The sequence below is a fragment of the Neofelis nebulosa genome, chromosome 3 (genome assembly GCF_028018385.1).
Source record: "Neofelis nebulosa isolate mNeoNeb1 chromosome 3, mNeoNeb1.pri, whole genome shotgun sequence".
Classification (NCBI taxonomy): Eukaryota; Metazoa; Chordata; class Mammalia; order Carnivora; family Felidae; genus Neofelis; species Neofelis nebulosa.
Genome location: NC_080784.1, coordinates 166692266 through 166714132, shown reverse-complemented (window position 1 = coordinate 166714132; position 21867 = coordinate 166692266). Strand labels below are relative to the sequence as shown.

Here is a 21867-nt window from a genome sequence, read left to right as displayed (position 1 = left end):
ACAAACAAAAAATATATATATATATTACGTACCTCGTCATTCCAAAGTCTGATATTTTTACTATACTTGCAGCACTGACCAAACAATTCCTTGCTGCCTATAAAAAGAAGAAAGGAATCCAAGTTTGAAGATAGTTTTTTCTTTCAAGAGTTTCTACTCTCCTTTTTCTTAGTTTATTTGGACCCCCACACTACTTTCCTGTATGAGCAGCCATTTTATTTTTATGGTGACTCCTGTCAATGCCACATATGACTCAATATATCTGCCCTTACATGATGGATTGTAATGATGCTTCAAAGAAATAACAAAAAGAAAAAGAAAAAGAAATTTTAATACTTTTTCCTCTAAAAGTTTTTAATTATTCGCAAGAAGTATCTTTGATAAATGGGAAGACTAAATCAAAGAGATGTTAAACTATGAATCCTGGCATTAAAATTAATGTGTATTTTTAAATAATGCAGAGACAATGTATTTGATGCCAAAATAATCCATTTTCAGAGAGCTTAGTCAAAGAAAATCACTGATTTGGTATTTAGCCTCATGTAAATCAATAACTGTTTGATCTTTTTTTTTTTCTCTTCTAAGCTCCTATGTGGTTCAGCTAGTCCAAAAACAAAGGCAAGGAACTAAAAATGGCAAGCTAGGAGGAGTCAATTTGGAAGAGTTTCACAAATACTAGCAAGGATCTCAAAGCCAAACCACAAGGCAAGCCCTTGACAGGGAAAAGACTCCTGGTTAACTGATACATTTTTAAAAAAAATTTTTTTTTAACGTTTATTTATTTTTGAGACAGAGAGAGACAGAGCATGAACGGGGGAGGGTCAGAGAGAGAGGGAGACACAGAATCTGAAACAGGCTCCAGGCTCTGAGCAGTCAGCACAGAGCCCGATGCGGGGCTCGAACTCCTGGACCGCGAGATCGTGACCTGAGCCGAAGTCGGGCGCTTAACCAACTGAGCCACCCAGGCGCCCCTAACTGATACATTTTAAATGGCATGAAGGTAAGTGGAATAGAACACAAAAGAAAGCAATCAAGGAAGAAACCAAGGATAGGAGGACCTGAGAGAAGCCACTTTGGAACAAACAGAGTGATTGAGTTTTGAATTCTAATCCCTGTCAGAAAAGACCAACCTGCAGAGACTAGGAAAGTAAGCTAGGTGGAATTCATGCCATATCCATCCATTCCAAAATTTGCTCGATAGCTACTACGTACTGAAGATGGGGAAATGCGCCATGAGGGATACAGAATGATAATGTAGCTCTGGAATAGCAATAGTTAGCATTGCTGAGCTCGCTCTATGCCAGGAGCAGGTGTAAGGGCCTACACATATTAATGCATGTAATTCCCCCAACAAGCCCATAGGAGGAAGCTGCTATAATTAATACCACTGTACTAGTTAACGAGTTTGCCCAACCTCACACAGCTAGTAAGAAACAAAGGTGAGATATTAACCCAGGCAGTCTAGCTCTAGAGCACTGGTTGTGAATCTTGGCTACGCACTGAGCTCACCAGGGAAATTTTCAAAAAATATTTATGGCTAGATTCTACCCCCAGAGAGTCTGATTTAATTGATCTGGGGCATGGCCTGGGTATCATGATGTTTTAGAAGTTCCCAGGTGATTCTAAGGCACAGCTAAATCTGAGAAAACTGCTCTGTAATCTGTGTTCTTATCACACAGCTCAGAAGTCTAGGCATTGATATCAGGGAATTTAGAGTCTAATAGTTGTGTAAACAATGTGAACAATTAACTATTATAGGAAGTGATAAATATTAAATGCCATGAGAATTCTTCGTCACCTGTAAATCCAGCAATAAGTGTGCTAAGGCCAATGAAATTATGCCTCCTATCTCTCCCCAGAATGCTCTAGCCTGAATGATAGATAATAAAGTCTCCCTGGTCACGGGAGGAAGTACAGGATGACCCCCTCGGTGATGATACCAGTGACATCTCACAGATTCTCAAGTTCTCGTTGGGGTTAATTTTTGGACTTAGAAATGAGACATGGAAAGGCAGAGAAGGAATAGTGTGAACATCATGAATAAATATGGAGGGGATACAAAATGTTTTTCGAGGCAAGGTAGCAAGGCAGGAAAGCAGAGCCATTAGCATTTGGGGCAAGACAAGCTTTAATTTTTTGTTTGCTTGTTTTTTTAGGACATAATGTTCCGAGTATCACAGAACAGAATGATTTGGCATTTCTCGTCCTCCTCAGTCGTGCCGGCAATGCCACTGCGATACTGTGACAACCAAAGCACCTCCACATGGGGGCAGTTTCATCCCTGGCTGTTCTCCAGTGCCTGGCCGCGGGCCTGGCATATACTGCCATTCAATCCGTATTTGATCATTGGTTGAAAGGAAGAAAAGTGGAAGCAATGGAAGAAGACAGGGAAGGCGACAGGAAAGAAAAGTAAATTCGCTTTGGTTGGTTGATCAGTGTGGTAGTTCATTAGTTCCAGGCATATTTAGAGTAACACCTTACTTGGCTGCAGCATTAATGAGTAATTAAAAAGAAAGCCACATGTCCCAGAGAATTACATCAATAGGAAAGCATTTAGAAATGAAGCCAAAGGTATTTTACTGAAAATATTCAAAGTACTTGGGGCACCTGGGTGGCTCAGTTGGTTAAGCATCCAACTTTTGATTTCAGGCTCAGGTCATGATCTCAGGGTTCATGGGTTCAAGCCCTGCAGGGCTCTTTGTGCTGACAGTGCGGGGGCTACTTGGGATTCTCTCTCTCCCTCTCTCTCTCTCTGCCCCCCCTCCCCCACTAATGTTCTCTCTCTCTCTCAAAATAAATACATATTTAAAGATAAATAAGTAAAATTAAATATTGAAAGTCCTCAAGTGTCCTGATCTTCCGAAAGGCAACACGTGAAACATCAGCGAGTTTGCGGGGTGCTTACTAAATCCCGATGAATAAAGCGGCTCCTCTCCAGATACTCCATTCCCTCACAGACATCCTGGCACATGCTCAGCAGCATTTCCTTCCGCAGCGCTCCCCTCCTCTCTCGGAGATAGCTCAGCAGGCAGCCGTTCTCCATGAACTCCGTCACGATGTAGAGGGGCTTCTGCTGAACGCACACTCCGTACAGCTGGACCAGCCTTGAGTGCGATAATTTCCTGTTGAGGAAGAGCACGCACGCACCCGTGAGCGGATTCGTTTCAGCGATTCGAAGCGCTTAGACTCCATTGGTGAAATGTACCAACTCTGCGTTATTGTCAACAACGAGATACGAGAAAAACCCAGCCCCAGAGAACGTTGAAGTTTTCCTTTCCACGGTGCGCGCTGGATAAGTGGGGTCAGGAGTTCAAGCGGTACTGCCCAAGTCCCTACAGAATATTACGTGCTCCCATATCGTTTTTTTTTTTTTTTTCTGCTTTCCATCCTGTAAGCCCCTTGCCTCCTCGTTGCTACTTTTCCTTGCTCAGGTCTTCCCAAGAGTTCCTGTTCCTGAGGTTTCAACTTTTCTAACTGTGGCTGCTCAGGCAAAATTTCTATACAGACAGAAGGGAGGAAACAGTGATTGATGCATTTAAGAAAGAAAAGAAAGGAAGGAAGGAAGGAAGGAAGGAAGGAAGGAAGGAAGGAAGGAAGGAAGGAAGGAAGGAAGGAAAAGAAAGAAAGAAAGAAAGAAAGAAAGAAAGAAAGAAAGAAAGAAAGAAAGAAAGAAAGAAAGAAAGAAAGAAAGAAAGAAAGAAAGAAAGAAAGAAAGAAAGAAAGAAAGAAAGAGAAAGAAAAAGAGAAAGAAAGGAAGGAAGGAAGGGAAAGAAAGAGAAAAAGAAAGAAAGAAAGAAAGAAAGAAAGAAAGAAAGAAAGAAAAAAGAAAATTAAATGATAAAGAATAAAGGCATTTAAAAAAAAAAGAAAATTTCAGACAAAGTTGGAAACTGAAAAATACCTACCAACATGAAACCCTTCTCTGTGTTCAGCAATCCAGTCACCACACACACACACACACACACACACACACACACACACCCTTGAAAGTTACCTATTAAAATACATACAGAAAAAATAAAATAAAATACAGAATTCTTTAGTTATCTAAACTTCAAAAGTTTACTGTTTCTTCTGGAGTATGTAGCATTCAATCATGGAAAATAATATTCAAGTTAATGTTTATAATTTTAGAAGATGTGTAACAAGCCAATTTCTCTGTCACTCAGAAATAACTTGAAATGTTACCTCTTTTCATTTATAGAGGTAAAATAAAATCAATGACTCGGGAGGATTATTTACCTTAAAATAATGTATGTGAGTGATTGACATCTTACCATATAAGTAGCATGCAAAAACACTTCCAGTCAGTAGAAAAAAGGCATTCAGAGAATCTATACATGATTTTCATCTGTAGATATATATCTTAAATACGTATATTTTGTCTGACTTATCTTTCTAATTCATAAAGCATACTTTCAGTTAAGGGATGCAATTTACATGTATGCAGAATAATGGCGGGAAAGTCGTTCTTAAAATGGAATATTGACTTGCCATGAGAAAACCACCACACTGATACCCACATACAAACATCTGAGAATTGAAACATTACGCTATGTTTGTTTAGCAAGATCACTGGAGCAGTGACAAATACATTGATGAACTAACACAGGTGATACAGTAGAAAGTCAATCAAACATGGCAGGGGAGACATCCTGAAGGAGGTGACATTTAAACTACACACTTACAAAAAGGAGGTACTACTATATTACCAAGATGTGTATGCTTCACAGATAGAGCTCAATGCATGTCAGTATGTACTTTTTTAAAGATGACTGTATTTGCAACAGGATGTTAGAAGGAAATTTTTCTGCCTCACTTTCAAAACATCAGAAAAAAACCGACTGTTCAAACCCAACAGTACATTGTGTTCACCTGAACTGACTTAAAAATAAGCCCTTAGCTTCATTCCTGCCTCTGTAGACTTCCTGGAGCTATCGTTATCTCCCCCACTCCATGGATCTTCCACTGTCTTCAAAACATCTTCCCCAGCAACCTGAACCCCAAATGCCCAGTAGGGCTTGAACCTTTCAAGAATCCTCTCAACCTGACATTGGACATCTCTAATTCTTTCATTTCCTAGGAATTCCAGTATAGGCTTCGACTTCCCCTGAACCACATGTCTCCCAGTCTTTCTTTTCTTATCACACCTATCTAATCAACACAGAGGAATATAATGTTTTGTCTCTCCTTTAGATACAGGAAAACTAGGGTCTGATGCCAATGGTATCAGGGAACACATTCCAGACAGATAGCCACCTGGGGTAATCTAGGGGCACGAAATCATCTTTGGGAAGCTGATATGACTGGAAAATGTGTTTAATATAACTTCTCCTGAAATTAATTTTACTATAAGTGGATGGGAAGAATATTTCGATAGGACACTTGGGGTATGGGTTGAGAGCCCCAAGAGACAGCATTGCTCTGTCTTTAAAGGAGAATGGGTCCAGTTATCGATTCTGGTTTCTTTGTTTGTTTGTTTTCCATTGAGGTCTGCAAGTTTAGAACAGAACATAATTGCTTTGGAGAACAGAATCGAGGTGACACCATCTGGGGTTTTCATTTTTCACCACAATGCTACTCCCCATTGTTGAACAAATACTTTATTTATACCAAATTATCAGCTTGTCCTGATCCAACTCAGATTACAGACGTAATATATTCATATTCAACTAAGTCAAAATGCTGATCTGAGAAATCACAGAAGTCAGGAACAGTGTCCAGTGGGCCACAAAGAGTCACTTCTGTTAGAGCTCAGGATTCTTAAATTCTCTGAAAGCAAATACTTTACCCTTATATCACCATTTAGACAAAACCAACATTTTTGCTTCCAGGAAAAGCAAAAAAGAAAGTCCTGTAAAGACTTGTCACTTTCATGGATTATCTCACTTAATTCACATGTTGATGCAGTAACGAAGGTATTGTTATCCCCATTTTACAGGTGAAGAAACTGAGGCTCGGAAAGGTGAAATAACTCACTCAGGTCACACAGAGATCAAATAATTTTCTCAGGTCACACAACTAGCTTGGGCAGAGTTGTGACACAAATCCAGGTGTAACTGCTCCAAACTCCGTGTTCTTTCCATAACACAGAATGTTGCATGAAATTGATCTGGGTGTTGCTTATACTTACGTCATCACTTTAGCCTCTTCGATGAAGTCCTCTTCAGACATGGAGCCTTCGCTGATGGCCTTGATAGCTACCTGGATGTGTGCTCGCCATTGCCCTAAATGGACTACCCCAAACTGACCGCTTCCAATCTCCTTCACAAACGCCAACTCAGTGGGATCTATCTCCCACTTTTCTAGAAAAGTAAAACATCCATGTTACAAGTAGGGTAAATTTTTAGAGCTGGAAATGATTTAGGAATCATCTAGACCTATTCTATTCTTTTACAAAGAGGCTAAAAATGTTATAAATGAGTGGAACAGAACAGTAAACATTTTTAATACCCTCACTGTGGTTTTCATGTGTAATTCCAGAATTCAAGCTTAAAGATATAAACTTGACTTACTTAGAGAGGAATTATGGATATCAAAACATACGTTCTCTTTCCAGAGGGATGCAGGATGAAATGCAACACTTTGCCTTTCTAAAACAAACCTACCAAAACTACACCTGGGCCCTAAAATATGTATGTCCCCATCTGGTTTTGTCCTGCTGAGTAAACTTGTGAGGCACAACATTTGGTCCCCCCCCGATCCCCCCCATTTCACCTTCTTCTGTTGTTCCTCTGCCCACTCCCACCCCCAAAGGGCTTTTCTGCCTTGGTGTTTTCTCCTTAGGAAAAAGTCTAACATTCATCTAATAAATAAGTCCAATGTTTAGGATTCTAACTCACATGTATCTATGTTTGAAGTGAAATTTGTGGTATGGTATATTTGACTTCCATAGAACTAAATGAAGAAAAAAGAACTGTTTTTAAATTAACCCTCTTATGGGTGATGGGCATTGAGGAGGGCACTTGGGATGAGCACTGGGTGTTGTATGAAAGACAATTTGACAATAAATTATATTTAAAAAAATAAATAAAAATGAAAATAATCTCAAAAAAATAAAAAAATAAAGTGAAGAAAACACACACACACACACAAATTTCGCTATCAATTAACAAAAAATAAAAATAAAATAACCCTCTTGACGATCCGTTTTAGTATCTCCTTTTATATTGCAACACCGCCATCTGCTGGAAGTTTAGAATAATGCAGTTTAAAGAGTTGTAAAGGCCAACTTTGCAAAGTGCTCTCCCTCCGGATACCAGGTGTTTTAAAAGTAACATGAGAAAAAAAAATTTTTTTTTAATAAATAAATAAAAGCAACATGGGAGAATATATTTATGACCTTGATATTGGCAAGAATTTATTCAACATAATATAACCATAAAGGAAAATATTGACAAATTACACTTCGTAAAAATTCTATCAAATACACCCCATTAAGAGAGTGAAAAGGAATGGGGCACCTGGGTGGCTCAGTCAGTTGAGCATCCAACTTCAGCTCAGGTCATGATCTCTCAGTTCCTGAGCTCAAGCCCCTCATTGGCTCTGTGCTGACAGCTCAGAGCCTGGAGCCGACTTCGGATTCTGTGTCTCCCTCTCTCTCTCTGCCTCTGCCCCTGCCCCTCTCTCTCTTAAAAATAAATAAGTATTCAAAAATTTTTTTTAAAAGAGAGTGAAAAGGAAAGCCACATATTGGGAGAAGATATTTCTAAAATGCGTAACCAGTAAGGAATTCGTATTCAGAATATGAAAAAAGAAATCAGAAAAAGGCAGATAATTATATTTCTAAGAGTTAAAAAACTTGAATAGAGTATGCTCTCACAAAAGGGTATACCCAAATGGCCACTAAATTGATCAAAATAATTAGTCATCAGGGAAATGCAAGTTTAAACCACAATGAGATACGATTACTACACATGCCAGATTGGGTAACGTGAAAACCAAAGAAAAGAATCCACAGGAATGACTAAACATTAGCAAGGGCAAAGGTGTGGAGCACCTGGAACTCCCATACGCTATTGATTGAAGTGTAGTTTGGTATAAGCTGTTTGGAAAACTAACTAAATCTGAATGGGTACACGCTCTATGACCCAGTAATTCCACTCTTAAGTATATATCCAACATTGGTGGAGCTTACATGAGTACTGAACCTCATCAAAAGACATGCAAGAGGGGCGCCTGGGTGGCGCAGTCGGTTAAGCGTCCGACTTCAGCCAGGTCACGATCTCGCGGTCCGTGAGTTCGAGCCCCGCGTCAGGCTCTGGGCTGATGGCTCCGAGCCTGGAGCCTGTTTCCGATTCTGTGTCTCCCTCTCTCTCTGCCCCTCCCCCGTTCATGCTCTGTCTCTCTCTGTCCCAAAAATAAAATAAAAAATGTTAAAAAAAAAAAAAAAAAAAAAAAAAAAAAAAGACATGCAAGAATGTTCATAATGATATTATTTATGTGGTAAAAATTGGTTACAAGCCAAATGGTCATCTAAAGAAGGATGGGTAAATCCACTGTGGTATAGTCACGCAATGTCATACCACACCACCACGGAGATGAGCCAACCACACCCAACACCATGGGTGAAGAGGAAGAAGCCAGACACAATACACGGTATTGTGTATTATTGTGTATGGTGTCTTATTCCATTTAGATAAAGTAATCAAAACCAGGCAAAGCTAAGTGAGCTATAGAGTTATGAGTTTGTGCACTGTTCTATATGTTAAAAAAAAAATTGAGAAGTTTATTTTTTAAAAATTAAAACTTAACTTAATGCTTAACTTAAATAAATTGCTAATGGCACAGAACTTTTATTATGTACATTGCATGTAGGGACAGAGAATAACCTAGGCATCCCTATTACCCTGAAATCACTCTCCCATCCCAATTAAAATAGAGACCCTGGGTCCTGGTTATCCGTTACGTGATATAATTATCTTGCCGGTTTCTCAGTACATTCTGATTCACACTAATGAGAGGAATGTAAGGGAACAAAGGGTCACCAAATTACAAAACAGAATTCTTTGGCTCTTACTTATTCTCAACAGATTTGCAAATACTCATTTGCTAGAAAATGGTTCGAATCAAACTTTCTACAAGTTCTATTTTTAAAAGGGGAAGAGGAGACATTTAGCAGGTCTTTTTAGCAGGTTCTCTTGGGGAGCAGTCATTTCCCAGCCACGCTTGTACCCAGAGAGCAATAACTCAAACACCCAAATAAAAAGAATTCTAATGTACCAAAAGAGCGCCTGCTAATGTACAGTGAAATTTGAAGTAAAATCAAAATGGTTCTTGCCAAAGTTCAAGTTGCTCTTTAGGAGATGCATATACTTCACTATCTCAGAAGGAGGATTCCAACTTTGAGAAGAAACCTATCTAGGTATCTCAGAAAAGCTAAGAATTTAAAGAACGCCGAGGGAACTTGGGGGAGATTCTTTCCCAGATTTGAGGCTGCACTTGAGTCCACGTGCATACATTACCATAGCTGAAACCCGCTGTGGCTGGCAAACAGCTGCCCATCAGTCCAACCGGGTAGCGGAGACGGGTCATGAGACCTGGGGAGGAAGAGGAATCAGTATTTCAAGTCTAGTTACTAATATAAAAGAAAAAAAGAAAGCAAATATAGTAGAAGACAGTGCCATTCTTCAAATAAATTAGGCCAAAATAAAAAAAAAACAGTATTTTACATCGATCTATTTGTTTATTTTCCCCATTTTCATAAAATAATATTTGGACACACATTATACATGATATACCAGAGATACATCATTATCATTCTGGTGAGCACCTTTGCAAAAACCTCCAAATTTGTATTTGAAAGCATATACGCACCCAATGTTTCACAGAAAAGTGAATGTTTTGCTATAAGCTTTTTGCACTCAATATGTCATTGATATATATTAATAACTATAAACAGAGCTTAAAGTTATTTCTAAAATTTCACTATTGTAAAAGACGCTGTATGTTTTGAACATAAATTTTTATGTACCTCTCAAATTATCGTCTTAGAATAAATTCCTGAAAATGTGACTTCTTGATCAAAGCATGTATAAAAAAAAAAAAATGCACTAATTCATTCAACTACCAGTAGTACTGAAGTGGACCCATTTCCCAACCCTACTTTTCAAGAATTGTTTTTTTTTCTAAAAAAAAAATGCTAGAGTAAATGAGACTTCTTTTGATTGGGTCCGTGTGTAGTATTCTGTACCATCAATTTCATTTAGTTCAACAAGCATTAATTATTTATTTCTTTCACTAATATTTCTTTGGGGCCTGCTTTGCACCAACCATTAACTAACTGGTAGGAGACAGCAGTGACTAAGACAGTGATGTTCTTTGCTCCCACAGAGCCTACACTGTAGCGGGGGAAGAGAAAATAAACAAATGCGTGCACACACAAGAGAAAGCAGAAGATGAGTACACGCAGAGTACCTGCAATAGAGCTTCTATCGAATGGGTGCTCAGGGAAGGCCCTTCCGACAAGATGGCGGCTATGCTGACATTCATTGACAAGGAACCATCTTACAAAGATTAGGAGGAAAAACATTCCAGGCAGATGGAACAGCACGTGCAAAGGCTAAAAGAAACAAACTTGGCCAGTATAAGAACAGAAAGAAGCATCACTCAGTGCCTACTGTGTGCAAGACACTCTTCTAGGTCGATCTCAAAGACAGACGGTAGCTAGATTTATTGTGGTGATCACTTGGTTATTTATACAAATGTTCAATCACTACATTACATAATCGAATATACTACTGTATGGCAACCACGCTTCAATAAAACAAGTTTTCTAATGACTGAGAAGAAAGAGAAGGAGGAGAAGGAGGAGGAAGGGGAGGAGGAGGAGGAGGAGAAAGAGCTATCTATCAAGGAGAATGCAAGCATCTCTTGAGACTCCTATGTTTCCAGCCCCTGTAACGGACAGAATGATGACAGCATCATCTGAGACAGACAACAGAAAGGGGAGCAGGCTTGGAGGGAAAGCAGTGATTAAGATGAAGAGTTCCATCTCATCACTGAAGTTCAGGGCCTGTGGGATTGCAAGTACCTGGGACTACCAGGCAGAATTCTGCGAAGGGAAACGTCTAGGGTGAGAAGAGAAGTGATTGGGGACAGATCCCTGCAGACACCAATGTTTAAAGAAGAGTAGAATTAAGACTCATTGGGAAGACCTATAAGGAATATCTGGGTTCAAGAACAAGAAAGCGCAGGGTCAAAGTATCTGGGAAGTAGGGAGTTTCAAGGGGTGACACTGCCAAATATAGCAGAGAGGGCTTGAAAATACAAGAACTAAAAAGCATCACCCTATAGGTCAATATGGGGATCACTGGTAAAACATAGGGCAATGGAAGCAGAAGCTACATTGCACGTGTTTAAAAAGCAAATGGAGGGGCGCCTGGGTGGCGCAGTCGGTTAAGCGTCCGACTTCAGCCAGGTCACGATCTCGCGGTCCGTGAGTTCGAGCCCCGCGTCAGGCTCTGGGCTGATGGCTCGGAGCCTGGAGCCTGTTTCCGATTCTGTGTCTCCCTCTCTCTCTGCCCCTCCCCCGTTCATGCTCTGTCTCTCTCTGTCCCAAAAATAAAAAAAAATAATAAAATAAATAAATAAATAAATAAATAAATAAATAAATAAATAAAAAGCAAATGGAGGGGCAACTGGGTGGCTCAGTCTGTTGAGCGTCCAACTCTTGATTTCGGCTCAGGTCATGATCTCTGGTCATGAGATTGAGCCCCACGTGGGACTCCACCCTGGGTGTGGAGCCCACTTCACATTCTCTCTCTCCCTCTGCCTTTGGCCCCTCCCCTGCTCACACTCTTGCACTATCTCTCTTTCTCAATCTCTCTCTCTCTCTCAAAAAAGAAAAAAAAAAAAAAGCAAATGGAAATGAGCAAGTGGAGACGGTAGATGTGGACATATTTTTCCAAAAAGCATGACTTAGAAGAGTAATGTCTAAAAGAAGAAGAAAGGACCAAGGGAGGGCTTTGGGTGTTTTGCTTTTTGAATAATAAAGCCTTAAGCACGTTTCCAGTCTAAAGGGAGAAGTTCAGAGGAAATGTAAGAGATACAGGAGAGAAAGGAAGGGGAGATGGTGGTTGGTCCCAGCAGGAGAGGAATGGAGGGAACAGGGGCACAGGCTTGTCCCGACCACTCCTGGAGGGAGTGAGGGGAGGAGGGTAAGCCTGAGGGAGCTCCTGTCTGCTGGCTTCAGTTTTCTTAGTGAAGTGGACAGCTAGGGATTTGCTGACAGGGCAGTGGATAATATTGGAGAAGGAGTCTAGAGGAGAACGGTAGAAGTTTGAAGAGAAAGCTGGAAAGGATATTAACCAGTGACTTTGAAGACCTAATTGAGGTTAGAGCCCTCATCAAGCTGGGACTCTATAACACATTGTCCAAATAAGGAATATAACGAGGAATTTCTTTGCGATCCTAACACCTCCCTCTAATTTCAAGATGCTTATTTGCTAAACATTTTTATTCTGTGATTTACTACCAGTGGTTTAATGATAGCCTCTCTCTTTGACAGAAAGAAGTCTATCACTCTCGTGGCATTGTCCCTGCTTCTGGCAAAGAGACGGATTGCCACGAACCAAACTGACCAGAAGTCAACAAGTAGACAGGATAGTCATGGGCTCTGATTCACAGCCTTTTCTGAAACTGGCCCTCCAAAGTACCCTCCAATGGTATGGTTCGTCTCTTTCTGGAGGATACAGAAGTCATTTAGTGCAGACTGTGGAGCCAGGGGGTTCGATGGTTCCAACTGTTTCAAAGATTTTTTTGAGTTCAAATCTCAGCACAATTATTAACTATGCAATCTTGAGTACAACTCATCCCTCCGTTTCCTCATCTGTAAGATCGAGGTACTAACAGAACCTACTTCATAGGGTTGTTCTGAAGATTAAATAAATAAATATACATGAAAGCACTCAGAACAGGGTCGGGTCCAAATTAAGTCTTCAGTAAATGCCAGCTATTTCTGCGTTCCCAGGGCTTTCCTCTTATCATCCTTCTTTTCTTGTTTTCTTATATCTTTTTTTACTTTCTTTTCTCTCTAATAAGCAGCAGCCATAGTTGTAAGTTTTGCTTTTCTTGATGTTTCGCTTGATCTTTTAAAGATGATCTGTGTGGTATTTTATACATTATAAGAATAATTTATGTCCATGCAAACAAAAATACCAAACCTTAAAGCAATCTATACAGCAGAAAATCAAAGCTTCCCTTACCCCCAGTGTCATTCCCCAGAGGTAAGCATTAAGTTTGTAGTCTGTTATAATCTTGTTAGTTTAAAAATTATTACATAAAATTTAACAGACTTTTTCTATGCATACATATTTTTAAATCTTTTGTTACAAAAGCGGCACTATATTCTCATATACTGCTTTGCACTTTTTTTCTCTTTACTAAACAACTTATCACTAACATCTTCTCATGTCAGCACATCCTGAGCTACCTTAGTATCTTTCTTTTAACCTCACCACCATAACCACTCTGTTTCTCAAATTTTGTCTTTGAAGGGAAGGGAAAGAGGAGTATGAAGAAAAAAACTCAGAACTGATCTCCTTATTCTAAGGGTTTTCGTCTCTAGACACAAATATGTCTTCCCTCGCCCCACTGAGACTCACTGCTACTTCCTCTCTAACTAAACCCCCAATGACCATCTGGAATATCCATGCAGACTCATCCCATAAGTGGATAAAAATTTCCTTGGACTTATTCTTGATATTTAGAACTAGTGTCAAGGAAAAGTGGCCACTTTCCAAAAGGGATTTTTTTTTTTTTGTCAACACAACTTTTCATGAGAGAAATCTTAAAAAGTATTGTATGACCAGAAGTCAAAACAACATGACAAGTTACAGTGGGTTCCAAATTCCATAACGTTGAGGTAAGAAGATTCCCCCATGAGTTCAAAGTGGTCCAATACAGGTTGGGTGGGGGCTGAAGGCCAGAGCTGTGATTGAAATTGTGGTGCAACTTACTGGAATCCTGTATCTTTCCATTGATGATACGTTTGCAAAAATAGCAACTACAGCAAACAACACCTGGGGACGGGGGTTCCATGATGCTTCTGCCTATTTAAGCCACGTTGTAACTTAAAGGCTGCATCCTATATAATTTTTTCTGTTCTCCAAATAAGAAAGAACAGAGAATGAGCTATTTAAGGGTAATTGTCTATACAACTGAAGTAGAGAGCAAACTTATGGGGGCAAAGAGAAGGAAGCATGATTATTTAGGATATTGGAAATTCTATTACATTTAGCCGTATGTAAATTTCAGAAACAAATGCACTGATAATTAAATTGCCTTTTGCTTCTCTGCCATCTGTCATTTTTCTAACCTGGCGGAAATGTAAAGAATCAACTTACCTGTTGTCGCCTGACTATAAAAACAAAGAAGCATCAATAAGGAGAATTGTTCAGAAAACCGGTTGTATTTCAGGCTCACACATATTTCTCAGGGGCATTTGCTCCTGTTAAGTGTCTGAGACCACAGATGCATTGCCTGTCTGGGGCCTGGCTCGCTGACTCTCCCAGCCTGTTGCCCCTGACTTACCTGCTGCATTGTGTTGGTGATACCAGATCAACTCGGGGATTGACTGAAAGAGGTGTCTTTCAGCCACATACCACTGTCCTGAGTCGTTCTTTTTAATCTGATAATGTTTGATGGTAGCCTCCATATTTCTACAATCAATAAAATGTGAATTAGTAAATAAGCAAAAGATCCGTTTGGAACGAAGTCAGTTCATTAAGCAACAGGGACTCCGCCTGTAAAGCTTTTATCCTACGAACACTATACACTGCAGAGTGGGTTGGATTCAACAGATGCCTCACTACCCCTGGGTAAATGCCTTAGCTATCTAATTGGGGTCTTAGATTCGAACATAACTTCAGCCAAAGTTGTCTGATTGACAACTCCAATGTCCAAAAAAGTAGAGCCCACTAGGGACACTTATACGCATTTGCTGAATATCAAGTATCAGTTCAATGAATGAATGAACGCACTGTGAGGGATGCAAGGATATAGGAAACAAAGAAAGGGGGAAAGCCGATAGAGGGTGTATTGATGAGCAGGTTTACGATGAGCTCCTAGGGCTCTGGAAAGCTATGAGAGACCGTGGAACACATCTGAGAGTTGCCCCACTGAAGTGCAAAGCAGCTGAGGAGCTTATCTTCCGTTCCTCATTGATAGAGGGGCACTGCTAGGATGCTAACTCTCGGGCACTTCCCGTCTACCCATGGGGACCACGAGTTCCCGCAGCCAGAGAACATCTTCAGGCAGAAAGGCATGGGAGGCGTGCTGAGTACAGAACTCTCTACAGGTAAACGCAAGGTAAACCAGTGGATATGAGGAAAGCATCACCAGTGCCTGCTACAACTAAGCCAACTCCCTCACGGTTGAGAAAAAGAGATGGGAGAAGTCACATAACTTATCCAATGTCATACACAGAGCTGGTTAGGGACGTAACTTGAATAGATTGGTAGTACTAACTTCCAAGCCAGCAAGCTTCTATACCAAGATTTCACTTTCTCCATGTGACAGTGCCTATGTAAGACAGAGTGTCCCAAGGACTGTTATCTCTAAAGTGAACAAAATCACACTTGCTTCCCTTCCAGCTCTAGGGCGCCTGGGTGACTCAGTTGGTTAAGCGTCTGACTCTTGATTTTGGCTCAGATCATGATATCAGAGTTTGTAAGTTTGAGCCCCACATCAGGCTCTGTATTGATAGCACGGAACCTTCTTGGCATTCTCTCTCTCCCCCTCTCTCTGTCCCATCCCCCACACACATGCATGTGTATGCACTCTCCCCCTCTCTCTCAAAATAAATAATTCAACATCAAACAACAATTGCTTACCTTCTGTCTCTTATAAACACAGAAATCGTGTAGGATCCCAAATGTCTCGAATCTCTGACAATAAATGCACCTTCTTTAGACTGCAAAACAAGACATTGTGTGTACAAATTTATTCCTCACTAAGAAGAAAGACAAACGTACATCTCAGGAACAAAATCCAAACTGTACCGACTTACTATAAGTGGATGAGATTGTTTTCACAAATATATGCAATCTTATCTCCCTTATCTGTGAAGAAGTCACACCTATAAAATAATTTATATTGTATACAAATACATACATCACTCCTATATAATTGGGACAAGAATTTGTAACGTATGAGTATTTTTACAAGTTTGCTCCTGATTGCTCTGAGAAAAATTCTGCATTTGACAACCTTGTACCCCACCATTTAGTTATTTTTTTGTTATATTGGTCAAGATAATAGATAAAAATAGCTGATGAATAGGAAGCACTCAAAGACAGATTGACAGGTGGTATTTTGGAAGAAAAAGAACAACATGGCTGATGGGGTGAGGGAAGCAGGGAGAAATACATCTGGAAAGGCAGGGAATGGGCAAAGTGAGCAGAATTCATGATAGGGATGGAAAGAGAACAAACTTTGAGGGAGTCTGGAAAGAAGGGCAGGGGAGCCATTTTAGCTGCTGCCAGAGAGAAGCAACTCTCATGGGAGAGACGAGAAGAGAATCAGCAGGAGAGAAGAATATCATAAGGTTGATGTTAGGTTATGAATTGGATTCCACCTGACAGACATCCTCGGGGAAACTCCAATACAGCTGTAAATTGGTTTTCAATGACTTTGAATGTTGCACTGTTTGCTTTGGGCTGTTTGTTTGATATGGAGCTGTTTGTTTGATATCGTAAAGAGTTTTCACCTTTACCGAGTGTTACCCTGCCGGAGGGGGAAATATCTCAGAAGCTTGCCAAACCTGTGAAAGTTTACACTTATGAAGTGTCAATAAGTTGCTTGAGACCTGCCCAAACCAAACACTATGGTGTGACCCCCCAAGGTGAACACAATACATCAAACAGAGTCTCCTCTTCCCTCCAGATGCTTACCAAGGAACAAGCCTCATTTTCTGGCCAAAAGTTTCAAACCAAAAACTCTCATAACCATTTAAAATAATCAAAATTTAGGGGCGCCTGGGTGGCTCAGTCAGTTAAGTGTCCGACTTCAGCTCAAGTCATGATCTTATGGTTTGTGAGTTCGAGGCCCGCGTCGGGCTCTGGGGTGACAGCTCAGAGCCTGGAGCCTGCTTCAGATTCTGTGTCTCCTTCTCTCTCTGGGCACTCATGCTCTGTCTCTGTCTCTCTCTCTCTCTCTCTCAAAAATAAATAAACATTTAAAAACTTTTTAAATAATAAAAATCTAGCTTTTATTGAATTCCTACCATGTCCAAGGATTGTGTTCCATACCATAGGGGACACAAATGGAAAAGACTAAGAGGTAAAAAGCAAAGTTGTATGTACAGTATATATATGCATATATAACACGCATATAATAAAGTTGTATATGTAGTGACCTCTTCTTCAAAGTGGAAAGAGAACAAACAGCAACCATGGCAACAAAGCAATAAAGTAGGAATTCATAACAAGTTCCAAAGGAGAAAGCTACTACTAGGTAAAGTTCTCTTTGATATAACTCAACGAAATCCAAATAAAAATGAAAACATCTAGAAAATAATAAGGGAACGCCACATATCGGAACCTCTGCTATTCAAACAGTACTCAGTCTAATTATTTATATCAATAAATGAAGGAAATACAAAAATAAATTTATCCACCTTAAGAATTTAGGATAAGAACCAAGTAAAGTAAAAGAAGAAAGTGAATAAAGACAGAAGCAGAAAGGAATAAATTATAAAGGCAACAGTGTAATTAAGATAGTAATTAAATACAAAATCTGGCTATATAGGGAAAAACAATGAAATACATAAATTGTTAACCAACCCAACCAATAAATAATGGGGAAAATCGGGGCGCCTGGGTGGCGCAGTCAGTTAAGCGTCCGACTTCAGCCAGGTCACGATCTCGCGGTCCGTGAGTTCGAGCCCCGCGTCGGGCTCTGGGCTGATGGCTCGGAGCCTGGAGCCTGTTTCCGATTCTGTGTCTCCCTCTCTCTCTGCCCCTCCCCCGTTCATGCTCTGTCTCTCTCTGTCCCAAAAATAAATAAAAAACGTTGAAAAAAAAATTAAAAAAAAAAAAAAATAATGGGGAAAATCTATCAAAAAATAAGCCACAAGGATCCAGAAAAAAAATAAAAATAAAAGAATCATCTTGACTCCACACATTTGAACTTGAATGAAATGAGTAATTAAGTAGCAAAACATAGAATTTATCAAAATTGATTTCAGACTATCTAGAAATGTTAATAGACCTACTGAACGGGAAAACAGATGAGGTTTTAAAAGAGCTGCAATATTAAAAACATCACAGTGACACATTGTAATATTACACGATCCCAGAGCACGTGGAAAGAAAGACTTCTAAATTTTTATATAAAGTGGGTTTACTATCAACACGAACAACACAGCAAAGACTGTGCACAAAAAGGGAAAATTGCTAACAAGTCTCACTCGTGTCCACACAAAAATCCTAGCCGAATACTAAGAAACTGAGTCAAATCACACGGGGAAAGAATAACATACCATGACCAAGAGGGATTGCATACAGGAATACAAGAGTACTTGAATATCAGGGATTTTATTCATATAATTCAGCCTATTAATAGATCTGAGGATAAAAATCCCATAAACATCACCGTAGATGTTGAAAGGGCATTTGAAAAATTTCCATTTCTAGTATCAGCTGTCTTTAAATTCTCAGTAAAATAGGGGCGCCTGGGTGGCGCAGTCGGTTAAGCGTCCGACTTCAGCCAGGTCACGATCTCGCGGTCCGTGAGTTCGAGCCCCGCGTCAGGCTCTGGGCTGATGGCTCGGAGCCTGGAGCCTGTTTCCGATTCTGTGTCTCCCTCTCTCTCTGCCCCTCCCCCGTTCATGCTCTGTCTCTCTCTGTCCCAAAAATAAATAAAAAATGTTGAAAAAAAAAATTAAAAAAAAAAAAATAAATTCTCAGTAAAATAGTAATATATATGTACTTCCTTACCATAGCCCTTATTTACATTAGTCCCAAGTCCAGCATTAAGCTTTCTATGCAAAATCATTCCAACTAAAATCAGGAAAAAGAAACACCCCACTGTCAGCACTGGTGTTTCATGTTGCTCTGAGATACCAGCTAATGCGATGAAATGAGAGACAAAAAAAAAAAAAAAAAAAAAAAAAAAAAACAACAGACAAGATATACTGGATTAAATTGTAAAAGAGGAAGGGCACATAGGTGGCTCCTTTGGTTGAGCGTCCACCTCTTGATTTCAGCTCAGGTCGTAATCCCAGAATCATGGGATCAAGCCTTATGTCAGGCTCGGACCCAAGCGTGTAGCCTGCTCCTCTCTCTCTCCTTCTTCCCCTCCCCTGCTCGCTCACACATGCCTTCTCTCTCTCAAAAAAAAAAAAAAAATTGTTTTAATTAAAGTAAATTGTACAAGAGGGTTTGAAATTATCACTGTTTGCTGTTGATAAGATTCTCTACCTGAAACCCAGGAGAATCAACTAAAAAACTACTACAAACATTTTTTTTGAATTCACCAAAGTCATCAGTTACAAAATTAACACAAAACTCAAGTTTTTTCACAGGTTAAAAAAAAAAAAGATACACCCATTTACAGTAGCAACAACAACAAAAAATACCTTAAAATAAACTTAAAAATTTGCAAGAGCTAAATGAAGAAAAATTTTATTTTATTTAATTTTTTAAATATTTTTATTTATTTTTGAGACAGAGAGAGACAGAGCATGAGCAGGGGAGGGGCAGAGAGAGAGGGAGATGCAGAATCCGAAGCAGGCTCCAGGCTCTGAGCTGTCAGCACGGAGTCTGACGCGGGGCTCGAACCCACAGACTGTGAGATCATGACCTGCGCCGAAGTCGGACGCCCAACCGACTGAGCCACCCAGGCACCCCAATGAAGAAAAATTTTAAATGCTCCTAAAGAATACAAAGATGTTTCCTCCTCTCATTAGGTTTTCAATCCATCCAAGATTTATTTTTGCTTGAAGTAGGGACCTAGTTTTAATTTTTTCTATATGAATAATTAATATGTGGGTCCCAGAACAAATTGGTCCCCAAACTGCACTGATTTGTAATGCCCAAACAATTTTCCCTAAATTACTCTGTAAATTTAGTGCACCAGTAGGAAGCTTTTATAAACTGGGCAAAGTAATTGTGAAGTTCATACGTATAAAATGTATCTTCAGAATATTTCTGAAAAAGAATAATGAGGGAGGTGAGCCACACTAAAGAAAGCCTCCGTATTTAAAACAGATAAAGGCATCACATAAATAGACAAGAGGATCAACGAAAGCAAGTAGTAAGTCCAGATGTAGTGCAACATAGGAGTTGTGTTTCTAAGGAAAGTGGCATCTCAAATCAATGGAGAAAAGATAGACACTTGGTAACCATCTAGAAAAACAATAAAATCGGATCCATACCTCACTCTGTGTCAGGAATAACTACAAATTATTCAAACATGCATACATTAAAAATAAGACCACTAAGGCAATCAAGAAACATGGGAAAAATTTTTACAATATTTTTATTATAGTTTTTATAATTTTTATAATATTTTCTAACTTGACACTAAAGCTTCGCAAAAAATTGTCTGATAAATTCAAACACAAAAAATTCAAGTACCATTCATGGAAAAAGGTAGTATTAGAACTGAAAAATTGGGAAGAGTATTGCCACATATCACAAGAGCTAATTTCCTTAATATAGCTGCAGAGGTCCTACAAATTGTGAGGAAAGCATTTTTTAAAAAACCAACTGAAAATTTTGCAAAGGATATGAACAGACAGCTTCCAGAAAAGGAGAGACAAATATATAAAATTTCATATATACAGAGATGCTTAACATTCCCAGGATAAGAGAAATGTAGCTGAGGGGTGCCTGAGTGGCTCAGTCAGTCAAGCGTCTGACTTTCACTCAGGTCATGATCCCATGGTTGACGGGTTTGAGCCCCATGTCGTCCGGCTCTGTGCTGACAGCTCAGGGCCTAGAGCCCACTTCCAATTCTGTGTCTCCCTCTCTCTCTCTGCCCTTCCCCTGCTCATGCTCTGTCTCTCTCTCAAAAATAAATAGATGTTAAAAAAAGTTTTTTAATAAAAATAAGTTTTTAAAAAGAGAAATGTAGCTGAAGCCTACACTGATATGAGATGTCAGAGAGCAAAGATCCATATGCTTCATTAAACACTTGCTGGGAAGGTTGTGGGGAAAATAAGCACTCTCTTACATTTCTAGTAGAAATATTAATTGTACAACTCCTATAGAGGGTACTTTAATGTCTACCAAAATTAGAAATGTACATTCCCTTTGACCCAGAATTTCTATCTTGGGTGATTTATCCTACATATATACTCATAAAAGTAGTATAGTACTTAGATTTCCTTTAAAAATTTTAAATAAATTGTGATACATCCAAAGTAAGAAATACTATGCATGTGTAGAATGAATGAGGACACTTTTTGTGTGCTGATGTGAAAAGATTCCTTCCCAATATATATTGTTAAATGAAACAAGTAATGTACACAAGAGTATATATATTACTATTTGTGTAAAAATAACACTATAAGAAAACATGTTTCTACTTGTGTATGTATTAAATATTTCTGAAAAAGCGCAGAATAAACTAATAATCGAAGTTTGTCTATGGAGAAGGGATTTGGTGGCCTGGAGACAAGGATGAAAGAAAACTTGAAAATCTTTTGATTTTTAAACCATATGAACATACCGACTATTGAAATATGACATAAATAAAATTATAAGATACCTCTATAAAAATGTATGCAATAAATTTGAAAATAAATCTAAAATAGGCAATTCTCCACATAACTATAAATTATCAAACATCTCAAAAAAGAAAAGGAAATTAAATCAGTAGTCGAATATCTGAAAAAGCAGCATGTCCAAACTATTTCATGAG

The 21867-nt window shown here is 39.3% G+C and overlaps 1 protein-coding gene across 4 annotated transcripts in view; it reads right to left on the bottom strand.

Moving 5' to 3' along the window:
* The window catches only part of TXK (TXK tyrosine kinase), a 60311-nt gene that overhangs the window by 8081 nt on the left and 30363 nt on the right, over positions 1–21867 (bottom strand). For all 4 annotated transcript variants that reach the window (XM_058722658.1, XM_058722657.1, XM_058722660.1 and 1 more), the window contains 6 exons: positions 15834–15913; positions 14533–14660; positions 9465–9539; positions 6134–6305; positions 2906–3122; positions 33–97 (listed from right to left, as the gene is read on the bottom strand). In XM_058722658.1, coding sequence (XP_058578641.1) covers positions 33–97; positions 2906–3122; positions 6134–6305; positions 9465–9539; positions 14533–14660; positions 15834–15913 — 737 coding nt within the window. The remainder of the gene's footprint in view (positions 1–32; positions 98–2905; positions 3123–6133; positions 6306–9464; positions 9540–14532; positions 14661–15833; positions 15914–21867) is intronic.